The sequence below is a fragment of the Mustela lutreola genome, chromosome 7, assembly GCF_030435805.1.
Source record: "Mustela lutreola isolate mMusLut2 chromosome 7, mMusLut2.pri, whole genome shotgun sequence".
Taxonomy (NCBI): Eukaryota; Metazoa; Chordata; class Mammalia; order Carnivora; family Mustelidae; genus Mustela; species Mustela lutreola.
The window spans coordinates 11,766,350-11,784,992 of NC_081296.1; the positions used below are offsets into that span (position 1 = coordinate 11,766,350).

Consider the following 18,643-nt stretch of genomic DNA (forward strand, 5'->3'; position numbering starts at 1 on the left):
TGCATTAACACAGAGGATGAGAGTGCTTTACTGAAGATACTTCTAGCTCATTAATCCTCGGGATAGCCATGAAATAGCTCAGTGGGGGAAGGGGGGATAGTTGGCCAACTTTTCCCAATGACAGGCAACTGCACAGTTTAAGCGGTTTTCTCAGATCTGTCCAGTGAGGCTTCTGCAGGGACCAGACAGACCCAACCCAGGAATGCTAACATCAGGTTTGAACTCCACACCCCTCTTATAGCCAGAATGAGGCCCTCATCTGCAGTGACCCTGTGTTGGCTTCTTCCACACCTCTTGCATACCCTGGATTCTTCTAGCACCTCCCGTCCAAGGCCAAGGGAACCACGACCAAGAAAAGCTGAAGGGGCTGCTTGCTCACGGGCTCAGGTGCTTTCCTCCAGCTTCTTCTCCACGTCTTTACCTTCTGCTTCACTCCTCTCAGTGGGGTGATGGGCTTCAAATCTGCCTCTCGGCTGACCTTGTGGGTTTTACCCCCATTTCTTTCTTTCCTTTTTTTTTTTTTTTACCCCCATTTCAACTAGATCATCTCACTCCAATCTCATGACTTCATGTTTCAACTTGAGGGTTTCTTAAAGACAGAGCCCCTACAACACAGGCCCACCTCCTTGTATACTCGACCTGCCAATGCAGAGCCCTTGGTGTTCCTGGGGGCCTCAGAACATCCCTGTCATGACCCCCAGCCTCCCGCTCGGCCCACAGAAGAAGCTGGCCCCCACGGAAAGTCACCAGATCAGTGACAGCAAAGCCTGGCTCCCTTAGGAAGGCAACTATCATTCCCCACCAGGATGCCAGGGCCTCCTAACTGAATATTTTCAGGGAAACCCCAAAGAGCCCCTTCAGCCCATCTGGGGTGATGCTGCCGAGGGCACATTACCAGGAGGGCTGTGTAGGTATAGGGATAGTGGTAGGCCAGGTAGCAGGCATCCTCATTGTGCGGGAAGGTGACCACAAAGGTGAGGGTGTAAAAACACTTCTCAGATGCTCCTCCCGTGGCAGCTGTGCGCTGGCGATAATGATTCCTAAAAGACAAAGGAGAAGGCAGATGCCATAAACCTGCCCTGATACATAGTGACAAATGTTCCTCACTCGAAAGTCTATTTGGGTGAAATTTAGAAAAGAGGGAAACTGACAGGTCATGAGCCAAACCAGCAACGTGTAGGCGGGTCCACCTGTCTCTCTCTCTTTAGGGAGAGAGAGAGCACACTCACGCGGGGGTGGAGGGGCAGAGGGAGAAGGGGAGAATCTCAAAGAGGCTCCACAGTCAGCAGAGAGCCTAACACGGGACTCAATCCCATAACCCTGAGATCAAGACCTAAACCAAAATCAAGAGTCAGACTTAACTGACTGAGCCACTGGAGCACCCCAGGTCTAATCTAACACACACACAGAGCACATATTACTACAAATATGCTAATAACATTCTGCATTAACACAGAGGATGATTTGTGGCACACATCTTGTGTGGCACACATACCATGAGCCTTTCCCTGCTATGTCTGAAAGTGAAGCCTACAGAGTCACGGAGCAAGAAAACAGACAGGTATGTGAGTAATTCTGTGCATCTCAAGACGCAATGGCAGAGAGATACTTTATTACCCAAATGTGGGCTCCCCCAGCCCCTGCCTTACCCCAGCCCCAAGTTCAGCTCTTTCTTTCTCTTCTGCCGGCCAAGTGGTTTTGTTAACAATCATGACTACTACATATTGAGTTCCAACGCGACACTTAACCCACGTCACCTTATGTTATCACTGCAACAACACATCGTGGGCATGAAGAAACAAAAGCTAAGGAAAATTAATTTGTCAAAGGTTGCAAGACTCGAACGTGGTTGGGATGGAACTCGAACCCAGATCTGTCTGTCTAGGAAGGCTTTGTTCATTCCACTGTACAATACTTGCTTCCCAAAGGAATACATTTGTCACCCTAAATGTGGTTCAGCGTCTCAGAGCTTCAGAGTACGCATTTTCCTTTGTCAAAGATGAAGAACCAATTTTGATACTTCAGAGAACAGTATCAAAGTAAATTGCACCCAGAAGTACATTCCGAGCAATATTTTCCCCACACGCTGCCGGTTATGCCCGCGCCTTGCCTGTTGATGAAGAGGCAGCTGTGCGGGCTTCCCTGAGAAATGTTATCATCAAGACTGCTTTATGATGCAAAATACGCCCGGACACCCAAAGATTAATTCCACCTTTGAACATTCACAGTATTCGCTTACTTGTCCATAGTGCTTTGGGGTTTTATTGGGGGAAAGGGTGGGGAGAGGGAAGAAATAGCAGGTAATGAATTTCTGTTCTTGCAAAATGAAAAAAAAAAAAATTTTTCTGCCCTTTTTCCTGCCTTTTTGTTACCTATGGGCCACCACGAATCCCCAACCAAAACAAAAACCAAACAAACAAACAAACAAAATCAGGCAAGCAATAAAGGAAGAGACAGAAAACAAACTGTCTTGTTTCTTACGGTTTTGTGGGTTTTCAATACTGATATAACTAGGAGTGGTGGTCCCACAGACGGTGGCTTGACACATTTCTCTTGCCTCAGCTTCTGCCAACACAGCACCCTGGGGCCCTGCTCATTTTGGGAGAGAAGGACACCCCCTAACAATGCACGCCCCAAGTGATCCTCCTGGTCACTGTTTGGATCACATGAAGAGGACCCATTTCCTTTGTGACTCCAGCACCAGCAACTTCAATCATGGTGCCATCTGGATCTTGATACCTAATTGGGTCTCCTTTCTCCACATTTCCCCAAAGTTCTGGACTTCCTTCCAAGCTCAGGCTCTGGTTATTAGAAAGTATGTCAAGAAGCAGATGGCAGCTCAGAAAGCGTGCCCAGCACATATGCTCTACCTTTTCTCTCCGATTCCACCCATAAAAGGGTCCCCTGCAAATGCTCACCCAGCGGACACCTACCTGAACGACGGGAACTGGTCAATTACGCCTCTCTACGCTGCCAACCCACGGGATAGGAAACGAGCCAGTCAAATGATCAAGATGTTGGCCACCGACCAAAATGTGGAAGAGCACATCACCTATTAGCACATGCATGTGAGCACACACGTGTGCGCACGCCCCATATAGCATATTCATGCAGGTAAACACAGGTGAAAACAGAACACCTAGTGCCTCTCCATCCCCAAGTTCTTCACCCATGAAGAGTGAACACAGAGCCTGCATCTTGCTCCGGTATAGAAGATTTCCCTGGGGGTGGTCTCCTTTGACACGAGGCATGCTTCCTGGTCTACTTCCTGCTCTACTTCCTGGTCTACTTCGCACTCTACCCTTAGATACACCGAAGTCACACCACAGGGACATTGGCTGTAGGCAAACTCAGCCTCACCCCACGAGCCATCAGAATAAGCATGAAAGGAAGAGAAAGCAAGGATGTGAAATCCCCACCCCTAGGCTCTTTCCACCATTCAAAGCAAACCTGGACTCCAGGGAGAGAAGAGCTACTGTGAAACAGAAAGAGAAATAAAATAAAAGGATTCTTCATTTTTGAACTTCTATGGACCTACGTTCTCATGATTTAAAGGAAGTATAAGGAATTCGAATAGCCATTTTTGTCACATGAAATCCACCTTATCACAGCCCCAACACTCTCTCTCTCTCTCTCTAAAGCTTGGCGGGCAAGAATCTTGTGGGCAAGACTAGAAGCTCCTCACTGGGGCACCTGGGTGGCTCAGTCCCCTAAGCGTCTGCCTTGGGCTCACGGTATGATCCCAGGGTCCCAGAACTGAGTCCCACATCAGGCTCCCTGCTCTCTGGAAAGTCTGCTTCTCCCCCCGCCTCACTCATGCTTGCTCTCTCTCTCTCGCAAAAGTAAACAAAATCTTTTAAATCAATAAATACATACATACATGCTCCTCACTGGTAAGCCAGCCCTCCCCACGATGACTGCAGAATGCTGGGATTTAAAAATGGGTATCCCTTCATTTACGATGAGGTTCTGCTGAAGGAGATTCCATGACCACCCTAGTCTGGAATCGAAACTCTAGCAGAGGCTAAAGCAAATGTCAGGTTTTCCCACCGGAGTCTCCTGGTGGCCGTGCACAAGGAGCAGGAGAATCCAGATGACTGTACCAGTAGCAAAAACTCTCCTCTTCAGGGACCTGGATGGTCCCCCAAGATCACCTTCTTCAAAGTGAAATGTCCAATAAATCTCTAAAGTGAAACCCTTCTCTTGCAACAATTCCGTTTGTGCACGGTCAAGTGACTTATGTTTCCCCAACTATGATGTGAACATCCTGAGGGATGTTTGCAAGGAAGCTAACATTCATCCTTTCTATTTTCAGGGGGTCCCATGTTCTTTCTTTACACAGACAACCCTTTCCTTCTACCTCATTCAGACAACTCCTTCTGCCTTCAAGTCTCAACCCGAGGGTTTCCTCTTCCTGGAAGCTTTCCCAGATACCTGCTCTTTTCCACAGTTCTTACCACACTCTGTCTCTCCCTCATGACTAACCCTTTATGATGGCTATTCTGCTTCTTTGCTTGTGTATTTTCATGCTCCACAGGGGAGCTGGACTTAGCACCTGTCCAGTTACAGTCTGTAGAACAAATGGACTCCAGGAATAGTAACTAGAACACCTAGAATATTCCAACCTCTAATCCTACTGGTATCTTTTTAAGGATAAGCGTTACTGAGCACTCCACAGATGGGGAAATCAAGGGTTATGGACATGAAGCATCTCAAGCAACTCCACACAGAAAGCATAACAAGCGGGGTTTCAACCCCACGAGTGGGTTCCAAGACCAAGATCTCTTTTATTATATCTCTTGGAAATGGGTAAGACGAAAAGAAGTCTTTTGGCCCAGTTGAGCCAGTAAGAATGTGAAGTTCTGGCCTTCACAAGTCAGGGATGCTTATAAGCTTAAAGTCTAAAGTAACAGAAGGAATATAACTCAGAACAGATGAGAACTCATGAAAATGAAACATTTCACTGATTCTTTATGTCCCTGGTGCCACTGAGAAGTTTCTACCAACTACCGATGACTGCTGACGTTCACTGAACACCTACTGTGCCCCAGACACTGTGCTCAACTTTCCACCTGCTTTTCCTCATTCCATTATTGTCTCCATTTTATAGATAAGGAATCAGACGTTGGGGCTGGGGTAATCTTCGCACAGTCATACAATGATGAGAAGTGGCGGAAGCCTGATTCCAAGAACCTTCTCCCCTTGATCTGCTCTTTGAGATGGAGAAGGAAGGAGCCTGGTGAAAATCAAGGGTTTGCTCAGAGTTGCCGGACCCTAGATAGTTCATGCTGGGTCAAAGATGGCCCAGGGTCGGATAGAGCCAGCTCTTCCCGTTAAAAGGCTCCCCCTTTGCTTTTCCACTCCCTGAACCATTTGTCTTAGGACCAATCTACACCTTTATAATCATAAAGCCTTCAATGAAGCAAGGAGCAAAGTACACAAATGCATACTTATGAACTCAATCTATTTCCATTTGCACTTAAAAATATGCTGGGAACTCATTTCCCCCCTCTCCGGGTGCATGAAATAAGCAAATGCCAAGAGAGAAAGTGAAGTAGATAATCTTACAACGATCCAGCTCTGTTTAACGAGGGCGCATCATTTCACTTAACAGGGTCTAATAAAGCAGAGCAGCCAGGCCACCGGGCTTCCCCGTGTCGGCAGCGGTACTAACACTCCACACACGCCAAACCTCCCCCCGAGATCCCTCGGAAGGATGCATGACGGCACACCTCGTGTCCGACATTCATCTTCATGAGTGAGCTGTTCCATCTCCTCTCGCGAGCGGAGATAAATGTCAGAAGAGATCAGCCGGTGTGTATTACATGGCCACTCTGAGCCTGCGGCTTCCCTCCCTCTGCCCTTAGGCAGCCAGATTACTTTAGACCGGAGCTGGGAAAGGATTCGGAAAGGTGTGAGGCTGTGTACGTTGCAGGGAGAAGCAGGCGCGGGGAAGTAAATAAAGCAGAAACTGCAAGTGTCCTTGCTTACTTTCACGAGAGGCACGGATAAAGGAGTCTGCTCATTTAGGTCCTTCCCTCCGGAGGATCCCTTTTACTTTCTGGCCTACCCATCTGCAAGGTGGGTGGGGGAGGGGGAGGGGACTGAGAGGGAGAGGGGATTCCGGGGGACGGGCAAGAGGGTCTACTGTGCACAGGAGAAAATATTAGAATTTTTCCTCAAACCGAGTATGATCTGGGCACTAAGGAGGAAATTCAGCTGCCTCTAGGTTTAATGGGGGGGTTGACACTGCTGTCTTTATGCTGTCCAAGTCAATCTGATGTGATGCCTAATTATATAGCAAACTAGAGTAAGAGCGATCTTATCTGTTCTCTGCTGGGTTCCAGAGCCGGAATACGAACAACACATTACATTATACGTTTCTGGTTTTCATGCGTCAGGAAGCTGAGTATCGATTGCTGGACGGGAAGAGCTCCGCACCTGCCTCAATCTTTTGCTTTTAACTTCTGGCAAGGTGGTCTGCAGAAGCCTACTTTAGTGGACTGACAGACTGACTATTTTCCTAAATTAAACTAAACCTCACAATATAGACCGTTAGTTGTTTTGTTGTTGTTTATTCTGGTTAGAGGCCAGATTGATGGTAACATTAAATGTCAAGCACTAAGGACCCCTCAAAAATGGAAGAATGGACATGGCCTCTTTTCTACTCTTCCCACTAGTTCGCAAAGATTCTGGCAAAGTCGATCTGGCTAATGAGATCTTTCAAAACTACGCAAAAGGCTACTGACAACTGTATTTTTCATGGGAACCGCAAGGGTACAGTATGCCCTGGCTATCAATAGAATAGGCATGTAACAACTGGGTAGACATTGCTACTCCTTCATTGTTCCATCTCTTTGTGAGACTTGTAATTTTAACTCTTCGCATGTCTTCTGATGCACATATTAGTGTAATAATGCATATGTAACTGATTAAAGTTACTTATAAGCAAATCTGTATTAGAAGGACACGCATGACTCGATCTTATCAAAACAGGCAGGAGACCACTTTCTAACTGATGACGATGAGAACCACAAAGCTGTCAGCCCACATCCTTAACTAATCACCACTGCTGTCTCTTTCTGAAGGAAATGAATATCCCATTCCTCTGTCCTTTTCTCATTTGTGGTTCCCTAGATGTACTCAGGCACAATGAGCACCCTGGCGCCCCCTTTAGAACGTGGCACTAAATCTGGGAACTTAACAGCACAATAGAAATAGAACTTCCGGGACGCCTGGGTGGCTCAGTTGGTTGGACGACTGCCTTCGGCTCAGGTCATGATCCTGGAATCCCGGGATCGAGTCCTGCATCAGGCTCCCAGCTCCATGGGGAGTCTGCTTCTCCCTCTGACCTTCTCCTCGCTCATGCTCTCTCTCACTGTCTCTCTCTCAAGTAAATAAGTAAAATCTAAAAAAAAAAAAAAAAAAGAAAAGAAAAGAAAAGAAAGAAAGAAATAGAACTTCCAAGCTTCTGATGATGTGCTGGAGACAGAGAAATAAAAATATAAACTTCTCTCAAATTAATACACTGGAGAGAACAAAGGCAGGGGTAAAGCAAACAGATCTTCTAGAGCAAATCAGCTCAAAGTCTGTGATGGGTAAAAAGGGAGAAATATGTTCTCCAATCTAAGGCATTCGACAGTAGGGAGCTGTGGTTGAATAGAGATACACACATCTACCCTGTTGTTAAATCATGTTATTAGAAATATGTTAACATCATGTGGTGAATTATTGTAAAACAAACTACGTTACAATGTAGCAATCTTATCCATTCATCTCTGTTGTATTCATGACTGCAATATGAAAAATGAATTACATTACACATTCATGGTTTTCATGTTACCCCTCTGCTGCTCTTTAATCACATAACAATTGTCTTGCTAATGAATCTAACAGCTATTAACATTAACTTTGGCTTTCCTGAGGCCAAGGCTGTGCTTTTGGAAGTGGGGCTTCTTTCCTCCTTCTCTTTTTGGCAGAGGCTTAGTCCCCTCAAGACTGCACCTTACTCCCCACCTCCCAGAGGAACAGCCTCCAGGGAGAGTTCTACTCCCCTGGGAGAAAATACTGAATGCCATGCTTGTCCCATCTCTTACTAAGCTCCAGATCCAACCTGGAAGCCAGCTTGGTCCTTCACGTTTATTCAGGGTTACTATTTTCACAGGACACCCCAAGATTCAAAATTCAGACTTTCGCTGTTTTTCCTTGCAATTGTTGGCTTCTACCACTTTGGATGGGTTTTAACCTAAATCTCTTTGGAACATGAAAAGATCCTGACAGTTTCTAGATATGGAGGGTGGAGAGAAATTGCCATATATAGGTGAATGGAAAACCAACAAAATCGTAATATTTTGCTATCGTTCTGAAGAATATAATGAAAATACCGCCCAGGTCCATATCCTAATACATCAAGGACTGAAGACTGCCAACTCTTTTATTACAAACTGTAAGAAAGCCCAGCTCTGTGTTTTGTAGACAGTACTTATCTCTATGGTGATTTTTGCCTTTGTGTCTGACGGATAGGAAAGGTCAGGAATTGTGTTGCTCTATCAGTGTTCCTGTCCTCAGTCTCGACATCCAAAAGGCATGGAGTACATATCCCCTTTCTTTTTGATATTAATAACAATCCTAAACTTTAGAATGTCTGATAATACTTTTCTCACAGCCCTCTTGTAATATCAGAAAGAGATACAACTTGCTTTATCCAATAAAACAAGTGCTAGCCTACCAGTGTTTATAAGAAACCAGCAACGTGCTAATAATTAATTACATATTTCCTGCCTGTCCTAACAGTTCCTGTCCCTTTTTTTCCATATGAATTTGTATTTTATTTTCCACCAAGAGAAAATGCACAAATGGGCAATTCATGGGTTGGGAATCCACTTCTTTCATCAAAAGATATGGATAATTTAGATTTCACTCACAACTTTACAGAATAAATTGATGAAACTGGCTGCTGATCAAGGGATGAAGATGAACTCCGTAAATGCTCCCTCTTTTGTTTTTTTTTTTCCTAAAAAATCACCTCGCTATGGAGGAACAGTCACTTACGTGCACCTGTCACAAGTCCACTCCCACCTACTTTGGAAAACTGAAGTACTGGATGAAGAAGGGTAGGCCAGAACGTCTCAGAATTTTTTGTTCACTGGACTGCACCGAAAGAAGTCAAGAATGAAGGCTTGACCAACTAGTCACAGGCTGCGTCCATACAAGTCCTGACATCCAACAACAGGGCCTAAGGGTTTCGGTGTGTCGAAGTGAGGACAGGTGACTTCTCTTCTTGGGCTCCACAGTGGGCGCCATGTAACGTACTTGTGCTTCTGAAGGGCAGGGCACACACCACTGGGACATGGGAAGAGGGCTGAGGTTTCTCCGGCCAATAGAGAAGAGCAGGAAATTGAGAAAGAATGAAAGAGCGGACCAAAGGAAGCTAGCAATGCTCTAACTTACTTGTAATAACAGATTTCATAGCCCATCCGTACCCAGGTGGGTCTGCCCAGAAGAGCCTCCTTCACAGAATACACAGTCGGCTGCATCCCTGCACAGAACAAAGGCAGGATTAATACCAGGGAGGGGCACCTGGGAGGCTCGGGCAGCTAAGCACCCAGACTCTTGATTTCAGCTCAGGTCATAATCTCAGGGTCATGAGATCAAGTGTCAGGCTCCAAGCCCAGCATAGAGCCTGCTTAAGATTGTCTCTTTCCCTCTCCCTCTCTCTCTGCCCCTACACCCCACATTTAAATAAATAAATAAATAAATAAATAAATAAATAAATAAAACAAAACAAAATAAAATGAAGTATTAATCTCTGAGGAAAGAGAAAATGGAAAGAGAGCTGTGATGGGCTGAATCACGGCCCTCCGAGATATCCGGGTCCTAACCCCTAGAACCTGTGACTGGTGCCTTATACGGCAGAAGGGATTTCATAGATGTAATTAAATTAAGGATTCTGAGATGGAGAGATTATCCTGGTGGGCCCTAAATGCAATCCCTTATGTCCTTTTGGGAGGGCGGCAGAGTGAAGTTTGACTGCACAGGAGAAGCGATGTGACTGGGGCAGAAGGAGACTGGGAGATGCTTCACGGCTGGCTTTGAAGATAGAGGAAGGGGCCACAAGCCAAGGGATCCAAGGAGCATTAACTCTAAACACTGGGGAAAAAATACCAAACAAAGAGAAAACCCAACAGATGCTCCAGTGGGCATGGCCTTTCTGGTACCTTCACTGTAGCCCAGTGAAACTGATTTTAGACTTGTAGACACTAGAATTGTAAGAGAGTAAATCTGTCTTGTTTTAAATCACCAAGTTTGTGACAATTTGTTACAGCAGCCACATGGAGCAAATACAAGACTCAGGGTTCATACTTTCTCTTTCTACACCAGGAAGAATCTATTTAGTCGCTACAAAATAGAGACCTAGAGATACCGGAATATTCGTTCCTTACTCAAAGCCACTCAATGAATTAGTACACGATCCAGCAGTAATTTGCTGAATCGTACGCAATGCAGAATTTCCCATTCCTGGAAACATTCAAAGTAAATGTGGGCTGCCAGTCACTTTGTCCCTGGAATTTCTCCCGCAAAATTGGCCGAAAAGTATCCAGGAGAATTTGAACTCCCCCCTTATTTTCTGAGAGTGCAAATCAGTGTCATCCGACTGGCTTCTGCTGTTTTCCTTTCTCGGACAAACAGGCCAATATATTTACTGCTGTGGGATTTAGGGGATGAAGAGAAGGAATAAATGAGAGGTTCTCATGGACCTCCAAAAGTTCAAGGTGGGGGCAAGGCAGTCAGGAAGCAGTGGAATGGCAGGCATGGTGTTCACATTCCATCGCAGAGTGAGGACTTCCGGCTTGCCCTCCCTGGTGGCAGTCTGCCACAGGTTGGCCACCATCTTGCCACACATAGTGACAACAAACATTCTGCCCAACATCAAACTCTTTGGGAACCCAAAAAGGGCTTCCAGTAGTAAGCCAATCAATCACAGAGGGGTGCCATTCCTGGTGTAAGCCAGAAAGTCTAGCTTCTAGACCTTCTGGAAGGTCTAGAAGATTTAGGGCGTTAGCCCAAGATCTCATACCGTAATTAAACTGGCTGTTGGGCTTCTCACAGTTGATGACGTTGAAGCGGTAAGGGACGGCTGCCCTCATGCCGCTCACCTGGAAGTAGAACCACTGCTGATGCTGGCTGCTGTTCACATCAGTGTTGACCAGCAAGTCGTACTCCCACCTGCAAAGCCAGAAGCAAGGTTGGAGGGCTACAAGTCTTTAAGGAAACATCAGACACTGAGAAGTCACACACATCAGTTTCCAGAGGACAGATCTAAGACCCAGGATCTCAGCGGGTTGGTAAGTTACAGTGATTGTGCTCATCTCACAAAACTGGGGGCTGTAGAGATATGAGGAGAGGGGAGCAGGTTCTTGGTATTAGGAGAATCAGTTACACAATCACAGCATATCTTTTTATTAAACTGTGATTTAATAAATTAATAATGAAACTCTCTTGCAGGAAAAATGCAACTGTGCTCTATCCCAGAGAAAATTCAATCATATCTGGTTGTGTAGGTCATTCCTATTTGATGCTGCACCTTACTTTTGAGGCTGGGTCTCCTCATATGGAAAATGGAAATAGTGCCTAAACCTGCAGCGCTGTTTGAAAAGATTAAGTGGTATCATACAGGTAAGCCCCCAGCAAAGCAGCAAACATGAATTAGGCTAGCAGCGCAGGAGTTTTGTGTGCATTGTGTCCCTTTTTAATTGATTTAACTTACATGCAATAAAGTGCACAAAATTTAAGTGCACAACTCAATGACTTTCAATAAATTCTTCTGGACACTCCTGTTTGGCAATTACCCAGATCAAGATATAGAACAGTTCTAGTGCCCCAGGAGACTCCTGCATGTCCCCTCTCAGTTACTATCTGCAAAGGTAATCAATTTTTGAGCTGTAGCAACAAAATTAACAATGCAGTTTTGACTTCGTTCAAAAATATGATTGCTTGCTCCATCCCCGTGCCGTGTTCTCTGAACTGCTCCTCTAGAAAGGGTAATGTATTTGTCCCAATCCGCTCACACTCTGCCACTCTGGACCCCTGAGAAGTGGTACAATGAGATTTCTGGAAGGGGGGAGCTTTGCAGAAGGCATATCAGAGCAGAACAGAGCTCCCCGATGGAGACCCACTGCTAACACCATCACTCTAAGCATCTCCCTAGAACCATCGAGCCCAACATACGACAAATGAAGCAAAATCCAGGAAGCAACACTCATACGAACAAATCAACAAAGACTACAGCCCTCCAATGGTCTGCTACACCCACCATCCGCTCCAAAAACTAATCATCAAAACTTGCCTATACGTAGGTTTGTTTTCCATCCTCTGACTCTATCACCCAGACCATAACTAACTGGTTTACGGTTCTACACTCTGGCAAAGGCAGATATCTGAAGAGAGACCAGAGCAAGGCCAGCAGGGCAGACACATCATGGACTGACCACTGTCCCCTAAACCCAGGAGACTCTGGCCTAGGTGTTCTCTCCCGGATCCCTTAAACATGATATAGAGAGAAACGGAGTAATGTAAGCAGGCACTACCACAAGACGTAGAAGCTGAGCTGGCAAGAGAAAGAGAAGGCGGCTGAGAAGGATGTTAACAGAACTGCCTTTCTCTCTTCAGCCCGCGTAGCTCAACCTGTATTTGTTTAATACATTGGGTTTCCCTGAAATAGTTCATGTACAAACTAACTAACAGAAAAGGATCCCTGCTCACCTGCCCTCCCCCAAAAAAGAAGAATTTCGAAGATGACTCCTCAGATAGCTACAAAACAGGCTGATCTAGCTGAATTTCTGTGCTGTGTACAGCCAATATGCAGCCGAGGACAAGCTCATGCTGACTGAGTGCCGGGCACTATTCGGAGAGCGTGACGTATTTTTAGCTAACTCACGTTAAAAAAAAAAAATCCCTATCATGTGGGTGCCATCACTGTCCCCATTTTCTGGGTGAGGAAGAAAAGGCAGGGAGTAAAGTCAGGGAATTGCTCGAAGTCTCCTGGTGGACAGGGGTGAGGTGGCCCCGGCATTCTGATTCCAGAGTCTGTGACCCCCCACGACATTCACTGTCCCGGACTGCTGTCTCCGGGAGTTCACCCATAGAAGATGGAGACAAATCCTGACTTCTGGCATACAACAGAGCTCACTCGGTATCAAGGGAAGAACGATACCACAGTCATCTCTTCTGCGCCGGAAGCTTTTGCTTTGTGTCCTCTCTCCCTGTGTAGTTTGTACAGCCCTAGACTCCCCTCACCTGTGAAACACTGGTCTAGTGATAGGAGCTGATTGAGAGATCGTGGCAAAGAGGCATGGCACTACACATGCCCTTGAATGATGATTAACACTCCTCTCCACGGGGAGCCCAACGTTCCTGCCACCTACGTCCACAGCTATGGAAGCAACGGACGTGAAAACATACAGGGCCAGGGGACCCCACGTACCCTGCTGTGTGAATAGAACAAGCCGCGGCATCAACGTAGGTACCACCATCCCAGTCAAAGGACGCCCACACCCACACCCACGGATGGAGCCGTTATCTGGAACACAGATGTCTTCATAACCTTCACCTCTGGTCGCCTCCCGGCAGCGACATCAGCCAGTGAGCCCCCTAGTGGTCATCCCGCAGACGTTCAGCAACCGACTGTGCGGAAAACCTTTCTGTGCCCTGTTTGCCAGTCTCCCGGGTATAAACACTCCCGCCAGGACCGTTTTCAAAGGACCCATGCGAGACCGCTGTACAGAGAACAGGGAGGAGGGAGGCACTACCCGCTCCCTCAAGCTGCCAGGAGCTACCTCTGTGAGCTTCCGTACTCACTCGCGCACTCGGATGGCTTTGCGCAGATTTCCTGACTCGAACTTGGAGGAGAACCGCAAGCAGTCGGAAGCGGTGTCTTGCAAAGGCCTGTAATGAAATAGGAAACATGTGAACACATGCGTTACTGCTATTCTTGGGCATAGCCTGACATTTCTGAGAGAGAAGCTTTTTCTCACAGCTTCTCCAACATGAATTCTGACCGTGTTTCGGGGAGAAGGGATGGATTGCTAACATCAAACATGCTTGTTCTCGTGTCATTAAGAGGAGATTCTATACTCCCCCCCCAAACACACATCTTCCAGATTCCACCAACGCTCAAGACCACCTACCAAGGCTCATCTAAGCTGAAGACGACTTTATTTATAACATCACTTGGCTCGATGAGCCTCCGGACATCCTCAAATATCTTGATCCTGGAAAGGAAAATTGGAAACATTTGAAGGGTTGGCTCTCACTCCTTACCCTGTCCATCCTATGGCCCTCTGGGAAGGGCCTTGAGAGTCATCAGAGATTTATGAACGAAAAAATTAATAATGCCCCAACCCGGGGGGAAAGCACTGCCTCACCCTCCTTTCCTCCTTTACCAAAAACTGAAACTACAGCAGGAATGGAGAACGGACTGATTCCAGAGTTTTAGCTGGAAGATTCGTGACTTGAGGGGGAATTTTTTTCAAGAGCATTTGCACTAATAGGCTCCAAAGGTCTTGGCTGTGAGAGTAACAGGGTCCTTTGCACAGAGACAATTTTTGAGGGAAACTTTAGGATTGTTGATTGTTAGCACCCTCAAGGCCTGGGAGGCTTCAGGAAGCCTCTGAACTCTTGGGTCATTTATAGTCCTTGGGTTCTGTCATTCCCAGAAAATTAAGGTCAATCTTCTATCTGAAAAATACCCATGTCAGGAAGTTTAAGTAAGAGGACAGAAGGAAGCCCAAGGAATCATGGGCCTGAATCTCTAATCCATGCTTTTTGGGTTCAGTGAGAGGAGAGAGGATGTAGACATGAGGCCTGGGCTCAAGGGGAAGATGTTCTCTCAAGGGGGGAGGTGTTGCTGGGCCAGCCCCTATGCTGTGGCTCTCAGGAACTTGAGCCTGGCAAAGGGTAAGGTCAGAAATGTCAGCAGGAGCCTAAGTCCAAGCAGTTACTTGCTGATGAAATAAGTTCCTGAAACTTTCTGGTGCACACTTGGCCCCACTGACTTAGCATATGCATAGTCAATGTCTGTCTGTTTGTTTTCCAGGGAAAATCATTTTTCCTTGGCTTTAGCCATTTACATTTTAATCTCGCAATGTTGATCCAAAGGCAAAGCTCCCTTTCCATCATTCTGGGAGTAACCTCCCACTAAAGTTTCTGTCCTAGAGAATGCATATTTTCCTTCCAGTCCTCAGTGCTATAGCAGAACTACTCTCCCAGCCAAGCCAGGGTTTGTAAGGTTGAGACTCTGAGATAGGGGTACGCCACCAACTTTCCTCCACAAGAGATCCAATACCAATTTACAGGGAATTTAAAAAAGAGAGAGAGAGATCCCAAATAATCCACACTGGGTTTTTTTTGTTTTTGTTTTTGTTTTTTCTGAGAACCTTCCTTTGAGGAATGATCCCAGTATTTGGACAAACTGGGTTGTCTTTCCCTGTTATGATCCACAGAGCATTCTGGGATACAGGGTTGCATTAGAATCATCAAAGGGATTCTTTTTCTGTCAACACCTGCCTGCCACTATCCCACACATGGTTCTGACATGTCCGGGGAGGAAGGCAAGCTTCTGCGTTTGGAAAAGCTTCCCAAAGGCTTTGAACATGCTCCTGACGGATTCTCACTTTTCCAAAGACAGCAGAACTCTCTACACAAACCATTCTACTAATTAAAATATTAAAGAGAAAAATAAAGCTTCCAAATCAGCACCAATGTCACCTTTGGACTCCACATTTGCGTTCCAGCATGGACTGAGCAGAGGGAGGTGGACGGTGACCCCAGAGGTCGGGAAATGCCATCCTCTTGAAGTCAGCCACAGATCTGGTTCTTCTGGCTTTGGCCATATAGAGATGGGGGTCATGGAAGGGGATATGCTTGGGATGTGTCTGCAGAAGCTTATCTATTACTTCAGCAGTTTCTGTAGGCCTAGCAGAATTGGAGAGGGAGGCACTCATCATTGGGCAGGAAATCACGTCTATGTCCCAAGCACCCTGTTTGAGGGAAGCTTGACTGTCAGGGGCTTCTCTTCCAGAAGAATCTTTCCCAAGACCATTTGACTGCATATTTTGGTATGCATTCATCCCAGGGCCTCTTTTGGAGGCTGGATGCATGGTGGACCTTCCCATCTTCACCATGCTCAGAAGAGAAGTCTGGACCATGTCTTCTCTTTCTTGCCCCCAGGAGCTTTGGTCCTTAGTCAAATAATGCTGCTTTGGGGAGGTCACAGGCGGAATGTGGTAGTGCTCGGCATCCTGAGGCTCTTCAAAGTTCAAATAATCTCCAGGTTTAGACTCAAGTTCCTTCAGGTTTAAATTGAAAAAGAATATGTCAGTGTTTCCTTCCTGATAGAAAATACAATGTGACCCCTATTCTCACTCTCCGGGCACAGAGTTAAGCTTAAACCCTGTGAATTAAGAAGCTTTTTCCAAGGTCAGATAAGAAAAGACTAGCTTCAAGAAGCAAAGAAATGGGAGAATCATAGAAACTCATGTTTGGAAGGGGAATTGGGTGGGTCTAGTGTAATTCTACAGAGCATACAAATGCACTCTGGAACATCCCAAAAACTTACAGCCTGGTTGAACAAACTTATTTACATTATTTTCACTACACCCCAAGGCAACACCTTTTACTTGAGGACCATTCTGATTGTTTTGGGGGGAAAAAAAAAAAGTATTCCTTACACTGAACTGAAATTTCCTTTGCTGAAATTTTTACCAACTGATCCCCTTCGGTTTTCTGGAGTAAAACAGAATATGCTGCCCCCCTTCTCCATGGGATTTAGCTGGTATGCTTAGAGGTGGGCAAATTCACGATATACTAAGAGCCGTAAGAAAATAACAGAGATCCAAAGGCAGGTCTAAAATCTTGACAACAGCAACCATAGTGAGAGCAGCAATTAGCCACTACCTCACCAAGTGGAAGGTTCTCAATTTGTTTCTACTCAAAAAACCCTGGAATCGGACTGGACACCTTCAGAAAGCCATCTAGGACAACTTTCCCATCGTGCAGGGGAACAAGAAATCATCGAGAATTTTCAGTGCACTTTCAGGACGTGAGGACAAGGCACTTTGTCCTCCGGACAATAGGCGGTGATGCGTACGGTCATCCTATGCCCATCTCGGCGCCAGGTGCCTTGCCTGCATCCAGCTCGGCCCCCTTTTTCACATTTTGCTTAGCCTTCTGCTTCACTCTCAGAAAGACCCCAGAAGCAGATTGCTAATGATAAGCAATGCTCTCCATCTGGAGACCTCCTGCTTGGCCTCTCACGTTCTGCAAAGAACCCACCATGCATCACCAGGGAGCAGAACCACGGCATATGTCCTACCTCGAAGCTGCAGGAGAGCTCCAGGCACATGGCCTCATACTGCCTGAGCTCCTCTTCAGGCCGGTCAAGACCAGGCTTGGAACTCAGCTTGTTCACATCTGTTTCCAAGTCATCATCCTATAGTGGAATATAGAAATATATATCTATATCTGTATATCTATCTATCTATATCTGTATACCTATCTATATCTATATCTTTTATCTATATCTATATATATATTACACTCAAGACAGCCACCCTGAGAAGCATCAAGTCAAGCTAGTACATGTGCAAATTTTCAGAATCTTGGGACATGGTTTCCTTGATTCCAAATTATAGTGCCAGCCTATGCTAAGGAGAATTCAAGACGTCAGGTTGTATACTTCTTAATGAAAAGAAAGAATGTAGGGGTGCCTGGGTGGCTCAGTGGGTTAAGCATCTGCTTTTGGCTCAGGTCATGATCTCAGGGTCCTGGGATCAAGCCCCACATGGGGCTCTCTGCTCAGCAGGGAGCCTGCCTCCTCCTCTCTCTCTCTGCCTGCCTATCTGCCTACTTTTGATCTGTCAAATAAATAAATAAAATCCTTAAAAAAGAAAAGAAAAGAAAGAATGTATACAAATTTTCTCAGCATCCATCATAGGATTTATCAGTCCTCACCATAAATAACCAATTTATATAAAAATTAGTAAAGTGCGATAAGAAAGAATTCTGTGTCTTGCCACCACCAGCATCCACAGAATGACAACCACTGCACCTATTCTTCTATCCCCCTTGCCACTTAGGTCCCTCGGTCTTCTCAAAAACGTTTAATGAGCATCTACTATGAGCAGGTACCATTCTGAGTACTGAAGAGTTAGTAGTAATGGAATAGACAAAGGTCGATGTTCTGTGGAATCTGCCTTCTGGGGAGAGAAGGAAGACAGCAAACAAATGAAGAAGGTCACTTCCAATGGTGATAAATGCCATGGATATATTGAGAGGGGCACTGGGTTGTGGGAAGTTGTGGGAAGTGGTACCAATGGAAACCCAATCTGGCACCACTAGCAAGTAAGGCTGGCATGTCTGGAGTAAGGAGTGTCATGTAGCCCATGAATTGCTGCCTAATGCATTCTACATGGGGTTGGGAGACCTACTGATCTTGAGAGCAGGAGGTAACTAACTATAAGCAACTGTTGGTTTTTTGTAAATAAAGTTTTATTGGAACACAGCCACATCCTTCCATGGTTGGTTTCTCAGTATAACAGTGAAGTAGAGTAGTGGTAACAGAAACCATCTCTGGTCCCCCAAAGCT

The 18,643-nt window shown here is 45.9% G+C and overlaps 1 protein-coding gene across 1 annotated transcript in view; it reads right to left on the bottom strand.

Annotated features, from left to right (window-relative positions):
• AGBL1 (AGBL carboxypeptidase 1) overlaps positions 1-18,643 on the bottom strand; it is a 527,687-nt gene that overhangs the window by 338,283 nt on the left and 170,761 nt on the right. The window contains exons 10-16 of the mRNA XM_059180043.1: positions 17,372-17,488; positions 15,766-16,346; positions 14,187-14,270; positions 13,858-13,944; positions 11,078-11,226; positions 9,451-9,538; positions 896-1,040 (exon numbers count right to left, since the gene is read on the bottom strand). Of these exons, the coding sequence (XP_059036026.1) occupies positions 896-1,040; positions 9,451-9,538; positions 11,078-11,226; positions 13,858-13,944; positions 14,187-14,270; positions 15,766-16,346; positions 17,372-17,488 (1,251 nt within the window). The remainder of the gene's footprint in view (positions 1-895; positions 1,041-9,450; positions 9,539-11,077; positions 11,227-13,857; positions 13,945-14,186; positions 14,271-15,765; positions 16,347-17,371; positions 17,489-18,643) is intronic.